This window comes from Dendrobates tinctorius, unplaced genomic scaffold, assembly GCF_039654945.1.
Source record: "Dendrobates tinctorius isolate UK_male_01 unplaced genomic scaffold, ASM3965494v1 ptg000143l, whole genome shotgun sequence".
NCBI classification, from domain to species: Eukaryota; Metazoa; Chordata; class Amphibia; order Anura; family Dendrobatidae; genus Dendrobates; species Dendrobates tinctorius.
Window position 1 is genome coordinate 25,453,850 of NW_027361810.1, and position 15,611 is coordinate 25,469,460.

The following is a 15,611-nucleotide window of genomic DNA, read 5'->3' on the forward strand; positions in this document are numbered from 1 at the left end:
TAAGAACAGGAGCTGTAAAACATGGGAGGGTGCTGTGTCCCCCAATGAAGGCTCCGAGAAACAGATTTTACGGTAAGCAACCCAAAAATCCTGTTTTCTCGTTCGCCTTATTGGGGGACACAGAGACCTTGGGACGTCCCAAAGCAGTCCCTGGGGTGGGAAACAAACTTCCATTAGGCCAGCGGACTCACCACCGCTGCCTGCAGAATCCGTCTACCTAGGCTGGCGTCCGCCGAAGCGTAGGTGTGGACTCTGTAGAATTTCACAAACGTGTGAACCGATGACCATGTTGCAGCTTTGCAAAGCTGCAGTGCGGAAGCTCTGTGGCGCACCGCCCAGGAGGCACCCACTGCTCAAGTAGAGTGGGCCCTGATACTCGGAGGGGCTCCGCGACGCTTAACACGGTAGGCTTCCAGGATAGCTGATCTGATCCAGCGAGCAATGGTGGCTTTTGACGCCGGGTGACCTTTCCGCGCTCCATCAGGGATAATGAAAAGAGACTCTGTCTTTCGCAGGGAAGTCGTCCTAGACAGATAGACTCTTACCGCCCTAACCAGGTCCAGCTTGTTCAAGGACCGCTCTCGGGGATGAGTTGGATTCGGACAAAGGGACGGTAGCACGATATCCTCGTTACCTACCTTATCCTGGTGGAGAACCAGAAAGGGAGAGCGGCACGAAAGAGCTGTCAATTCCGACACGCGCCGGACGGAGGTGATGGCCACCAGAAAGGCTACCTTCCAAGAAAGGAGAGAAAGGGAAATATCCCTGAGGGGTTCAAAGGGCGGACCTTGCAGAACCTCAAGAACCAGATTAAGATCCCATGGATCCACGGGCGCCCGGTACGGCGGGACCGTGTGAGCCACGCCCTGAAGAAAGGTCTTAACCTGAGGACGGGAAGCCAACGTTTTCTGAAACAGAATGGACAGCGCCGAAACTTGACCCTTCAGGGAACTGAGGGCAAGCCCCGCATCCAATCCTGCCTGAAGAAACGCTAGGACTGAAGGGAGCGAAAAGGACATGGGCGCGACGTCATTGGACACACACCAAGTGAAATAGGCCTTCCAAGTAAGGTAGTAAATCTTGGAAGATGATGGCTTTCTGGCTCGGATCATGGTCTGAATTACGTGGTCGGAAAATCCTGCTCGTTTCAGAACCTCGGTCTCAACAGCCACGCCGTTAAATTGAGCGGCCGAGAATTGGGGTGGCAAATCGGACCCTGAGACAGCAGATCTGTTCTGTCTGGAAGCTTCCAGGGGGCGTCCGCGAGAAGGTTGACAATGTCCGCGAACCAAGACCTTCTGGGCCAATTCGGGGCGATGAGAATGACCGGAAGTCCTTCTGCCTTGATCTTCTTCAACAGCTTGGGAAGAAGAGGCAGAGGAGGGAACAGGTAGGGAAGTTCGAACTGGGACCAAGGAACGGCCAGGGCGTCGGCGCCCACTGCCAGAGGGTCCCGAGACCTGGACACGAATTGTGGGACTTTCCTGTTGAGGCGAGACGCCATGAGGTCTACATCCGGGGTTCCCCACCGAAGGCAGAGCAGATGAAACACTTCCGGATGTAGGGACCATTCTCCCGCCGCGAGACCCTCGCGGCTGAGAAAATCGGCGGCCCAGTTGTCTACGCCGGGAATGTGAACCGCGGAAATTGTCGGAACGGAAATCTCCGCCCAACGAAGAATCTTGGACACCTCCGCCAGGGCTGAAACACTCCGTGTTCCCCCTTGGCGGTTGACATATGCCACCGCTGTGGCGTTGTCTGTCTGAATCCGTACCGGCAGTCCCTTGAGGAGCCTTTCCCAGTGGACCAGAGCAAGATGGATCGCTCGAATCTCCAGAACGTTGATTGGTAGCGCTGATTCCCGATCCGACCATCGACCCTGAACAGTGTGGTTGCGGAACACAGCACCCCAACCGAGGAGACTGGCATCTGTGGTTACTATCTGCCAGTGAATGGGAAGGAAGGATCGACCCGATAGAATGAGAGGTGACGACAACCACCAGTTGAGAGACCGCTTGATCCGGTAAGAAAGATGGACAGGGCGATCCAGGGACCGAGGCGACCTGTTCCACTTCGACAGAATGGCCTGCTGGAGAGGCCTGGCGTGAAATTGGGCAAAGGGAACTGCCTCTATTGCCGCGACCATCTTTCCCAGGACCCTCATGGCTGTACGGAGGGATGGGAATCGCGAGGTCTGCAGCGATCGTACTTCCTGCTGCAGAGAGAGAATCTTTTCTTGTGGGAGAAAGACCCTTGACCGACGAGTGTCGAACAGAAGACCTAGAAAGACCAGGCGTTGGGTAGGAACCAGACAGGACTTTTTCCTGTTGACGATCCACCCGAAATTGGAAAGAGTGTCCAGGACGATTGACAAACTTTGGTGAGCCTGTTGGAATGAGGGAGCCTTGATCAGAATATCGTCTAGGTACGGGAAAAGAACGAGGCCTCTGACTCTCAACAAAGCCATCAACGCAGCCATGATCTTCGTGAAGACTCTGGGAGCGGTGGCAAGACCGAAGGGCAGTGCGACAAACTGGTAGTGGTGCTGTCGAATCGCAAAGCGCAGGAACTTCTGATGTCCGGAGAAAATTGGAACATATAAATAGGCATCTTGGATGTCTATTGAGCACATGAACTCCTGCTCCTCCATGGAGGCGATGACCGAGCGAAGCGACTCCATGCGGAAGTGGCGAAGGCGGACCCTCTTGTTGAGCAGCTTGAGATCCAAGATGGGTCGAACTGCGCCGTCTTTTTTCGGCACTACAAACAGGTTCGAGTAGAACCCCGTGAAGCGCTCCGATTCGGGAACGGGCACAATCACCCCGGAACTGAGGAGAGCAGCGATAGCTGTAGAGAACCCCGGGATCAAGGCTGGATCCTTTGGAGGCCGGGATTCGAAGAAACGATCCCGTGGGAGAGAGACGAACTCTATCTTGTATCCTGAGGATACGACCTCCCTGACCCAGGCGTCCTCCACGGCGGCCAGCCAAACGTCCCTGAAGGAAAGAAGTCGACCTCCCAATTGGAAAGGCCCCTCGCGTGCCCGATGATAGTCATGCTGAAGTAGACCGTCCAGATCTAGATCTGAACGGTCTGCCCTAGGAGGAGTGGGGTCGCCAGGAAGGAGTGGGTCTGAAGGAAACTTTCTTTCTCTCCTGGCGAGCCTGCGGTCTCTGTTGGCTGGAGGAGTTGTCCGCCGTATTGAAACGGCGGAAAGTCCGAAAGGGTCGAAACTGACGCCTTAGTGGGGGTCTGCGAGGCTTGGACTGAGGGAGGAGTGAACTCGTGCCTCCGGTGGCGTCCTTAATAATCTGGTCCAATTGGGACCCAAAGAGGCGCACCCCCTGAAAGGGCAGGTTAGTGAGGGACTTTTTTGAAGACAAGTCCGCTTGCCATGCCTTTAGCCAAATTGTACGTCGAATTGCAATAACGTTGATTGACGCCTGAACTGCACAGGATGCAGCATCCAAGGAAGCGGAGAGAAGATAGTCCCCAGCATGGGAGATCTGATTGGCGAGATTGGCCAAATACTCCGGTTGCGCCTTATCTAAGATGCCCTGCCGAAGGTCGTCTGCCCACGTGGTTATGGTCTTTGCTGTCCAGGATGAAGCAAAGATTGGACACACCGCCGCTGAAGCCGCTTCAAAGGCAGACTTCGCCAGGGATTCTACAATCCTGTCATTAGAATCCTTTAGGGACGCCACGCCTGAAAGCGGGAGAACCGTGTTATTGGATAGCCTGGACACGGGCGGATCGACCGAGGGAGAGGCCGACCAGTTGTCCGTGAGCTCTTTAGCAAATGGGTAGAGTATGCCGAGACGTTTTCCTCTTTGAAAGCGTCTGGTCGGATCCTCTCTTTCCTTGGTAAAAATTTTCCCAAACTGGGAATGGAAAGGAAAAACCCTGGAGGGAGTTTCTGCCCGTCTGAACGAAACCTCCTGATCTGAGGATTTCGCAGGGGAGTCAGCAATATCGAAGGTATGATGGATCGCAGCAATGAGGTCCTGCACTGTGACCTTCATGCTTGCATCCTGGTCTGAATCCAGCTCTAAAATCCCCTCAGATGACCTGTCCGAAAGCGCTTCCCGACTCGGGAGAGGAGGCCCGAGAGGGAGGCCGGTGAGAAGGGCTATGCGGTGAGATGGGACTAGGAGAGGATTCCGGCTGGGAATCTTGCCTGGGTCTTTTGCGACTACCGCTGGCTGATTCAGATGGAACAATTTGGGACCTGCTTGGCCCTGCTGAAGAGTCCAGGGGCAATTTATCAAGAACGGCCACCAGGGACTGAGACACCCTGGTGAGGTCTGCCACTGATTGAGATAGCGAGGAGGCCCAGCCAGGCATGGGGGGCTCACTCTCACCTGGGGCCGAAGATGGCTCCTGGACGGCGTCAGGCTGAATTGGATTGCTACAATCCAGGCAGAGGGGAGTGGACTGGCCTGAGGGAAGTTTGCGATTGCACAAAGAACATGCAAAGTACTTGACTAAAGTGCAGGGGGGGGCGGTAGAGCGGGTACGATCAGACTTAGACATAGTGAAAAGCTGAGGTAATGCCGGAAGGTTGGGGGACAGAGGGCGGAGAAGGGTCAGTCTGCAGTGCAGAGCTACTCACGGTCCGGTGTCCCCAGAAGCGATGCTCTGCGACCTGTCAGTGGATGCAGGTCAGAGCGAAATCCGGCCGACAGCCCTCCTGACAAAAAACCAGCTGGAGAAGATGATGTCCAGTGAGGAGTTGGTGCCCGGCTAACAGGCTGGGAAAATGGCGCCGTCCTGAGAAAAAGCGCGCCTTAGGAGAGGAGGAAGGGCGGAGCACCACGCAGGGTTAATGATTCACCGCCCTCTAGCCAATGACAGGCTGGGCAGGTGAAGGACAGGCGGTGGGAGGGCCTGGGAAGAGCGGGAGAGAAGCCCGCTTAGAAGAAAGGGGCGGGGGGCGTGGCCGCGACGCAGCGGTAGGCCCGAACTGAAGCCGGGGCCTAAATTAGTTGCGGCGGCCGCCTGTCAGCAGGGGGTCGGCGCGGAGGTCCGAAAAAGAGGGACGCCGCAGACGCAAGTCGCTCCCAATAGGGAAAAAAACCCTGTGCTCCCTGTCCCCAGAAAGGGGGGGGGGGATGCCCGGCAACATTGAGCTGCCTATAGCCTTGTGGCGACTGCGAGCGACCGCAGCGCCTACAACCGGGGTCCCCTGTGCCATTGAAGAGGTGACCGTCGGGAATGGGCAGCCAGGAAAATAAATATGAAGCCGGGGCCTAATACTCACCCATCCACGATCCATTACCTGTCTGAAGAAGTCTTTGCGTCTCATCCAACCGACAGGCTCTGGTAGGCGAGTGGGAGGGAGACTGGCGACAAGGACCCCTGGAGTCGCTGGCACGTCTTGGTGTCGGCGTCCGTCTGGCTGGTCCTGCCGCGGAGAACTGCAAGGATACGGGGTGGCAGTACACGCCGTACTCGCAGACTCCATGTGGGAGTACAGATGTGACTTTTCACTCTGTATCCCTCCGTAGAACCTGAAAAGGAACGACGCACGACGAGGTAGATATGGGTCTAATAAAAGACCCGTGTCCACCTCCTACTGACACTAAGCTAAACTGAGGAATTCTCTGCCGGTCGGTGGGGTGTACACTGCGGAGGAGGAGCTAACTTTTTTTGTGCATAGTGTCAGCCTCCTAGTGGCAGCAGCATACACCCAAGGTCTCTGTGTCCCCCAATAAGGCGAACGAGAAAGCTTATTTACCAGTGACACTTTCCCTTTGAGAAAAAAAAAATCTGCTCATACCTCATCTATGAATACTGGCTCAGGTTCATCAGGTTCAGACTTGGCTGCTGCCTCCAGCACGACCTCTTCAGAAGGAGAAGCGTTATCAGCAACGGCTAAACAAAAGTAAAATGCAGAATAGTCAGTGACGCGGCCACGCGCCGGCCATATGGGACGCGCCACCCATACGGGATGCACCACATCTCGTGGCTGTTCAATAGCAGCAACACATGCAGGGATTGCCTAACAAACTGGCAGTTCCTGCATGTGTAGTGGCTGTCTAACAACTGTGAGACATGCAGGTGTGGGGACTTGAACATATTTTTAAAGCACGCCGAAGACACTCGGTTAGCACCCAAGCATGCTCAAATAACACCTTATCTGAGCACGTTCACTCATCACTACTAACGATACATTATGTGCACATCAGTTTGCACCTGAAGTGTTGGCTCTTTCTATTTTCGTACAATTGGTACCTAAAGTGTGACCCGTCAGTAATGATGTAAAGGGAGGAGGTTTCAGTTACTGGGCCGCCGCACATCAGAAGCCATCCAGGCTCTTCTCTTTAAAAAAGCTGCTCATTAGACATCAATTAACATTTTCTACTCAGGAAGCAAAGAAAACCCGAACACAAGGCAGCCATCTGTTGGGCGCTGCTCAAATGCTGCTATTTGCATTGCTGCATAGAATCGTGACATTTTAAAACTGGCTGCTCCCAAGTCCTCTGATTTAACAACTGTTCCTGATCAATATGGAACGATTCATCTCTGTAAGGAAAACAGTCATAGAGCAGAGCGAGGGAAGACAAGACTGCTGCTGCGTACAGACACTGGCGAGACCCCGATCTGAAGCCTTACAAAGCCACAAATTATTATATGGACCATCCCAAATGAATCGCTACCAAAAAAAAAAAAAATACTATCCTCATCTCCTAGTCGGCTTTTTGGAGGAATTATGACAAAAAAAAAAAACCTAATAAGTTGCAATATTTTTACACAACTCTTGGAAGCTGCACAAAATTATTACGCCATTTGGGTTTTACATGTCAATCTGGGCCGGTTACACCAGGACGGGGTGTCAAAGTCATGATAACTGATGAGACTTTACTGTTGTACTTACTCCAGCAATGTCCGCCTGCCCGCCCCTTACTGGAGGACATTTCCGGCGGCGCCAGTTATCACATGCACTTAATTCATTAAGTAGTGTTGCGATACACTTGCCTTAATGTATCAGTCCTTTTGTCTCCTTAGTGCCGAATGTGTTTTATTATGACCGCTGCAGCTAATTAGTGGACATCAACTGGCTGCAGACTTTATTATTTTGTTACAGCAGAAGTCCAGAAAGGACTGCGGAGATGAGAATTGGGGGGCGTTGGATTTTTACTGTCCGATTCCCTTCGATGTCAGGATGATAAGCTGCCACCAGAAATGTCTGAAAATGACTTATTTCCCTCTCCCCACACAGAGCATGCACGCTCATATGAGATGTGTATGTGGAGGGGATGGGATGGATAGCAGCTATCTATATAATGTTTATTGATAACCCAGCCATCATACTGACCCATATGCTCCGTTACATACCTGCTTCAGGCTCCGCATTTAAAGCTGTAGAGACAAAATTGGACGGGAACAATCCGACACCTCTGTGATTTTCTCCCTTCCACCAGTTTGTATCGCTACGAATGAATGACATGTAAAGTAAGTCAGATTTCTAATTCCAAGATATAAATTGTTTAAGAAAAGAACACAACAAGTGAATAAAAGCATCAATGAGGCTCTTGTGGGGATTGAGGATTTCTTTTTCCTACTGTCTGATTTAGTGCACATGAATATCCAAATGTAAGGCTGGTTTCACACTTGCGTTTTTTAGCGCTGTGCATCGTGCGCGTACATGCGCCCCTATGTTTAACATGGGTGCGCATGGTCTAGCGTTTGTAAGGCCATGTGCACACGATGCATTTTTCCTGCGGATCCGCAACGGATTTTACCGCGCAGAAACGCTGCAGATCCGCAAAGTGATTTACAGTACAATGTAAATCAATGAAAAAAACACACTGTGCAGACACTGCGTTTTTTTCGCGGTACAAAAAAAGCAGCATGTCACTTTTTTTGTGCTGTTTTCCACCTGCTCCATTCTCCAAATCCGCAGGGGAAAAACCGCAGTGGAAAACCGCACAAAAACCGCTGAAAACCACAATAAAAAAGGAAGAAATCCGCAGGAAAAATTCAGGTCATTTGACCTGCAGATTTCTTCAAATCTGCGCGGAAAAATCCGCAGGAGGAAAATCTACGTGTGCACTTAGCCTAAGCGTTTTTGTGCGCATGTGTTTTTTTGCAGTGTGCGCACAGGCGCGCCCTGTTGCATTTTTTGTGCACCCACCCTGCCTCAAAAAAACACATGTGCAGAAAAAAAGCGCACGGAATGCACACACACAAAAAAAAATATCACATTACAGTCTATGGGAATGCTGGCATGTGCATGGATACGCGCACGTCAGCGTTTAAAAACGTATGCGTTTTAACAGTTCGCATGGCTACAAACTGGTTAAAACGCATGCGCGTAAAATAAGCAAACGCATGCAAAACACTTAATGCGTTTTTTGTATGCGTTTAGACTGCGCACGCAGCGCAAAAAAAACGCAAGTGTGAAAGTAGCCTAACACACTATAACTATAGTGCCTGGATTGAAGTTATTTATTACACTAGAAAGGATTAATAGGTGCAGAGACGCACCCATCGACATATCTAATTTGTCATGGAATAGTCCAAAACTCCATATGGCTCTATTCACATTTATATTTGGAGGAGTTTGGTCAGATTTTCCAATGCAGTAGGAATGGTACGGATGTGAGTGGTGTAATCGGTAACACTATATGGCTAACCTAATAGTATCTGTTCTTGGAACATTGTCCCATTAAAGTGAAAAGGACGTTGATACATTATCAAGCACAACGCTGCCGAGTGTAGGACGTGCTGGCAAACAAGAGCAAAGCACACACATGAGCTGACTAGTGGGGGTGATGAGTTTTGGACCCCCAACTGATCTGATCTTGACGGCCTTTGATATCCAGATCATGGAAAGCCCTAATGTGTGAATGGCAGCACACGCTTTCTTACCTATCGTCCAGCACAATTATGATTTCTCCGCTTTTAAACGTCAGCTCGTTGTCCTCCACGGCCTCAAAGTCATAGAGCGCTCGTACTTTCCTGGCCGTCTTCTGGCTGTCATTTTGTGCGTCCACAGTTGGGTACAGGGATTTGGTCTCTGATGGTTGCGCCTTTTGCTCTTGCAGGGATAACTCGATTGCTGTCAATTGGGAGGAAATTGAATTTGATTTTAATTCAGGCAAAAAGAAAAAAAACATGATAATCACTGAATAACACATGAAAGTATAAGAGAATCCGTAGTAAGCCCAGAACACCAAGACTTCCTGTAGTTCTCGTGTAGAAAATGATGCAAGCTCAATTACTAGAACCACAAGTATTGCGTCTATTAGTGTGCATATTACTGATGAGAGAACGTGCTGGATAAGGCATTATCTGAGCATGCTCGGGTGCTAATCGAGTATCTTCAGCGTGCTCGAAAAATATGTTCGAGTCCCCGCAGCTGTTTGACAGCCAGACCACATGTAGGGATTTCCTAACAGGCAACCCCTGCATGTGTTGCGGCTGTCGATCAGTAGCGAGACATGCAGCCGCAGGGACTTGAACATATTTTTCAAGCACAAGAACATGCTTGGATAACACCTTAGAGCATGTTCGCTCAGCACTAGTACATATACTTTGCATTTGGCACATGCCATGGAAAAGCTCTCAGCCAAAGGAAGACAGAACGCCCTTTTAGCCTACATGGATATTCATTAGTAGAGCAATACTGCTAACACGCACCTAAATAAGGACAATATTATGTTGCTGCATTAACGAGATTTCCCCCAAAAAATATATCTTTCACCTACGCACCAGACAAGTGATCGCTGGACATCCAGCAAATCCAAGAACGGTGGCCCCAAAAGCTCCATGTGTGAATGAAGCTGTAGTGTCTATGACTGACCCCTGCTCTAATCAGGTCTATGTGGATGAAAAAAGGAGATTTTTGTGTACTCACCGTAAAATCTCTTAGCCTTTAATTGGGGGACACAGAACCGTGGGTGTTATGCTGCTGTCCACTAGGAGGTGACACTATGCATAATCTGAAAAAGATTAACTTTGGCTCCTCTGCAGTATACACCCCTGGACGGCGTCAGCCTTCTCCAGTTTTGTGCAAAAGCATTAGGAGGAATATACCAGAAACATAACCATGCCTGAAAAAAAAAAAAAGGCTACTATAAACAGGCTCAAACAACAATATGAGAACCCAACCATAACAACGGCCCACAAGGGCAACAGGGTGGGAGCTGTGTCCCCCAATTAAAGGCTAAGAGAAAGAGATTTTACGGTGAGTACACAAAAATCTCCTTTACTCTGTCGCCTTATTGGGGGACACAGAACCGTGGGACGTCCCAAAGCAGTCCCTGGGTGGGAAGCAGTGGACGAATATTGTGCTGACAGTCCCCTAGACTTGGGGTACTGCCGCCTGCAGGACCCGTCTACCCAGGCTCGCATCCGCTGAGGACTGGGTATGCACTCTGTAGTGTTTTGTAAATGTGTGCAGGCTAGTCCAAGTGGCTGCCTTACACACTTGATGTGCTGAGGCTTGATGCCGAATGGCCCAAGAGGCCCCTACCGCCCGCGTAGAGTGTGCCGTGATACCGGCCGGAAGGGGAGAATTGTTGAGGCGGTAAGCCTCTTGAATGGTGGACTTGATCCACCTAGCAAGGGTGGCTTTGGAAGCCGGTAGGCCCTTGCGAACGCCTTCTGGAAGAAGGAAAAGTGAATCAGACTTCCGGAAGGGAGCAGTCCTAGACACGTAAATACGCAATGCCCTGAGAAGGTCAAGCGTATGCAGAGCCTTCTCTACCCTATGAACGGGAGCCGGGCAAAGAGACGGTAGTGATATTTCCTCATTGAGGTGGAAGCTGGACACGACCTTCAGAAGGAAGGATGGTACTGTACGGAGAACCACCTTGTCCTGATGAAAAACCAGGAAGGGTTGTCTGCAGGAAAGAGCTGAAAGTTCTGACACCCTGCGTAGCGAGGTGATTGCCACCAGGAAAACCACTTTCTGTGATAGAAAGCGGAGTGAGACCACCCTACGGGGTTCAAAAGGAGGTGACTGTAGTGCTGTCAAGACCAGGTTGAGGTCCCATGTCTCCAACGGACGTTTGAAGGGGGGAACCAATCGGGAAACCCCTTGGAGAAAAGTCTTCACTTGCGGCTTGTTAGCAATACGCCTCTAAAAGAGCACTGAAAGCGCTGACACCTGGCTCTTCAGCGAGCCCAGGGACAGCCCGGCGTCCAGGCCTGACTGAAGGAAACCGAGGACCTTTGGAAGAGAATAGGGAAGTGGAATCTGCCCACGAGAGTCGCACCATGTGAAGAAAATCTTCCAGGTACGATTGTAAATCCTGGCTGAAGTTGGCTTTCGAGCCCTGATCATGGTTTTAACAACGTATGGTGAAAAACCTGCTTGGGTCAAAACCCAGGTCTCAATGGCCACGCCGTCAAATTGAGAGCCCCTGAGTTCTGGTGGAAGAACGGGCCTTGTGACAGGAGGTCGGGACGTGTGGGGAGACGCCAGGGAGCGTCTGCTGTGAGTTACACGACGTCGGCGTACCATGTACGCCTGGGCCAGTCTGGAGCGATCAGAATGGTGGGAACACCCTCTTGTTTGATCTTCCTCAGGACTCTGGAGATCAGGGGGAGGGGTGGAAAAATGTACAGAAGCTGGAACTGGGTCCAGTCCTGAACCAGGGCATCTGCTCCGAGCGACCGCGGATCGCGCGTCCTGGCCATGAAATTGGGAACCTTGGCATTGAAATGGGATGCCATCAGATCCACGTCCGGGGTCCCCCAACGATGACAGATCTGACAGAAGACTTCGGGATGGAGAAACCATTCCCCCCCGAGTCCATTCCTTGTCGGCTGAGATAGTCGGCTTCCCAGTTGTCCACACCAGGAATGTGGACCGCGGAGAGTACCGACCTTGCAGCCTCCGCCCAGTGTAGGATACGCGTTACTTCGGTCATCGCCTGGATGCTGCGGGTGCCGCCTTGATGGTTCACGTATGCCACTGCCGTGGCATTGTCCGACTGTACTCTGATATGAGAGTCTGCCAGCAAGTGATGGAAGGCTTTCAATGCCAGGAAGATGGCCCGAATTTCCAGGATGTTGATGGGCATGGTCGATTCCCTTGGTGACCACCTGCCTTGCGCTCTGTGATGTAGGTGCACCGCGCCCCAACCCATAAGGCTTGCGTCGGTGGTCAAAACCTTCCATTGACCGGAGAGAAAGGATTTTCCCCTTGCGAGGTTGGCTTGAGCCACCAGTGCAGGGACCTCCTGGTGTTTGCTGATAACCGGAACTCCCTGTCAAGGGAGAACGGATTCCTGTCCCAGGACTTGAGGATGGCCAGTTGAAGGGGTCTGAGGTGAAACTGGGTAAATGGTACCGCCTCCATTGCTGCTGCCATCCTGCCAAGTACTCTCATGGCATACCGGAGAGATCTGGGGGACTTGCGGAGGAGTGTGTGAACTCCCAAACGGAGAGCCAGTGCCTTGTCCCTGGGGAGGATCACCAGACCCTTGGAGGTGTCGAATAGCATCCCCAGGAAGGTCAGAGACTGACTCGGGGTAGTCGAGGACTTCTGTAAATTGACTAACCACCCCAGGCGCCTCAGAGTGTCGATTGTGATCGAGACGTTGACCTCGCAGTCCTTGAGGGTGGGGGCCTTGATGAGAAGGTCGTCCAGGTATGGAACGACTACTATGCCTCTGGAGTGAAGAACGTCCATGGTAGCTGCCATGACCTTTGTAAATGTTCTGGGAGCCGTGGCGAGACCGAACGGGAGGGCCACAAACTGGTAATGGTCTTGGTTGATTGCGAATCTGAGAAACCTCTGATGGGCGGGAGCAATCGGTACATGCAGGTATGCGTCCTGTATGTCTAAGGAGGCAAGATATTCTCCTTTTTCCACAGACGCAACGATTGACCGGAGGGATTCCATGCAGAAGTGACGAACTCGAACATACTTGTTGAGTTGCTTGAGGTCTAGTATGGGTCGGACGCTGCCTCACTTCTTGGGCACCACGAACAGGTTGGAGTAGAACCCTCGGAAGCGCTCTTCTGCTGGGACTGGCACTATGACTCCTGCTCGCAGGAGGGAAGAAACCGCTTGACGGAAGGCCTGAGCTTTGAGCGGGGATTTTGGAGGGACAGAGGGAAAAAAACCTGTGCGGTGGGCTGGTAGTAAACTCGATTTTGTATCCTGAAGACACTATTTCCTCGACCCACTTGTCTTCTGTAATAGGCAGCCAGACCTGCTGAAAGAGTAGCAGTCGTCCGCCTACAAGTGGGGTGTCTTCCAGAGGGCATGAGTCAGGATGAGGGAAAAGTCTGAGGTTTTCATCCTTTAGGTTTTGCCTGGCTTGCCTTTGATTGCCAGTTCCTGTCCGGCCTCTGTGCCGCACGTGTGTTGTCCCTGCGGGGGGAACGATTACGGTTTTGTGCTGGGCGTGAGACAGACCAGCCTGAAGAATTCCGAAAGGATCGGAAACGAGATTGATTACGCCTTTTAAACGTGCGTTTTGGTCTTAATTGAGGGAGGGAAGTACTTTTGCCCCCGGTAGCATTGGATATCATTGTATCCAGCTTTTCACCGAAAAGACGGCCACTGAAGTACGGGAGATTTGTTAGGGACTTTTTTGAGGCCGCATCCGCTTTCCATTCTCTTAGCCAGAGAATACGCCGGATTGTGATGGCGTTTGATGCTATACCCGCTATTCCTCTTGCAGAGTCCAACGCTGCATGGACCATGTAATCTGCCACCACTGCAATTTGCACCGCCTGGTCCGCCAGCTGAGGATTTGAAGCTTGAAGGCCCTTTTGCAATAGATCAGCCCAAGCCATGATAGCCTTGGCTGCCCAAACGGAAGCAAATGCGGGAGCCAAAGAGGCACCTGCCGCTTCAAAGATTGAACGAGCCATGCGTTCGACTTGTCTGTCTGCTGTGTCCTTGAGGGTTGAACTGTCCGGCAGTGAGAAAAGCGTTTGTGCTGCCAGCCTAGAGACTGGAGGGTCCACTTCAGGCGGATCTGTCCAATCCTTGGTGTCTTTCTGTGGAAAGGGGTATTTTGCTTCCAAATACTTGCGATTGGCGAATTTTTTCTCAGGCTGCGAAAAATGCTTAGAAAGGATTTTTTGAAATTCTGGGTGATTAGGGAAGACCTTCGATGGTTTCTGAACACTTTCAAAGGAAATCTTGTGTTCTGGTGCTTCCGGGGTTGGATCTGAAATGTCCAGCACCCGAAGGATGGAAGAGACGATATCCTCAACTATCGTCAATAAGTATTGCTAGGGGGACAAGGGAGCAAAGCGTTCTCTGTTTCGTTATCTGAATTGGAGTCACATATGCCCTCTGAGTCCTGCGCATCGCTAAGGAGCTCCCTAGCGGGCGAACTAGAGCGGAGGTTTCCCGTGGTCTGGGATCGTTGTGGAGATCCACATTGTCCTTCTCTATCAGGGGACGGCCTCGGTGACCTGAGGCCACTGTGTCTTTCCCTGGAGGGGGAAGACCTATTGATATGTGAGGACGCAGATGAACGCGACCTGTGGGTCCGCTTACGCCTCGAACTGTCGGAAGCGCCCTGATCATGAGACCGGACGTCCCTTTGCTGGGTAACGTTCATAGCCGAGACATGACCATGCAGAGCCTGCAGTAATGTGGAGGTCAGGTTATCTATAGACTGTCATAGACTGCGACATATGAGTCGCCCATTCCGGCGTAGTAGCGGTCGCAGAAGCGTTGGTAGGGACTTCTTGGGGTTCTGATCCTGTTTTTTGGGTACAATCCCGGCAGTGCGGGTACGTGCTGCCGCTGGGGAGAGTGGCCTTGCAGGCTGTGCAGATTGCATAAAAGCAGTCTTGCCTGGTTCTTTTCCTTGAGCCCGACATAGTACCTAGGCTGATTAATAGAGGCCCTACAGGGGTATCTACGCAGAGGAAAGGAGTAGGAGAGCGCTATATGGTATAGGAATTCACAGCTGAGTACCAAGGACCCAGCTGTGATCTTACCCCACCGGTGCTCCCCCTTAGGTCCAGCGCTGATAAGTCCCACATCCTGTGCCCCCCGGAGACTGCTGTGCTGCGTTCTTCCAGGTGCAGCAAGATGGCCACCGGATTCTGAGGTGGAGAGGGAAGGGGGCGGAGAGCTGGAAAAGGGCGCGCTGGGCCATGTAAAAGCGCGCCCCTCCTGCCTCGATCCTCCCCTTCTATGACACTGCAGTGTCATTTTCGTCATCCGGGGGGCGGCGACTTCGGCTATGCCGAAGCCGCGGCCATAAATTTGAGGTCTCCTGCCCAGCATGGCTCCAGGACGGCGCGGTCGTCCGCGGGGGGGGGGGTCGGATTTAAACCAGACCCCCCCAGAATGAAAGGAGGGCTGGCGGTGGGGCCATATATGTGACTGGGGCCCTGTGGAGGGTCCCTTGGGGCGCCATTGCTGCAGAGACCGGGGCGCAGGGAGCCCGGTCTCTGATAAGTGCCGTGCCTCGTTGCACCTCCCCCGGTCCCAAAAGGAACCCACAGGTGGACTGGGGTCCCTGGTGCCTGGTACAGGCCCTACCTGCGGTGTCTCAACCTAATACCCCCAGAGGGGGATTAGGGAGGGTGCTGCTGTCACCGTCAGGGGGCTTCATCGTCGCCTCGACCTCGACCCAGTGCCGGACGGAACTGAGGAAGAGGGGGTCTCGACCTCGAAC

The 15,611-nt window shown here is 52.1% G+C and overlaps 1 protein-coding gene across 1 annotated transcript in view; it reads right to left on the reverse strand.

The window, feature by feature from the left end:
* STAM2 (signal transducing adaptor molecule 2) overlaps positions 1-15,611 on the reverse strand; it is a 48,237-nt gene that overhangs the window by 8,117 nt on the left and 24,509 nt on the right. The window contains exons 7-9 of the mRNA XM_073545625.1: positions 8,875-9,064; positions 7,339-7,433; positions 5,780-5,874 (exon numbers count right to left, since the gene is read on the reverse strand). Of these exons, the coding sequence (XP_073401726.1) occupies positions 5,780-5,874; positions 7,339-7,433; positions 8,875-9,064 (380 nt within the window). The remainder of the gene's footprint in view (positions 1-5,779; positions 5,875-7,338; positions 7,434-8,874; positions 9,065-15,611) is intronic.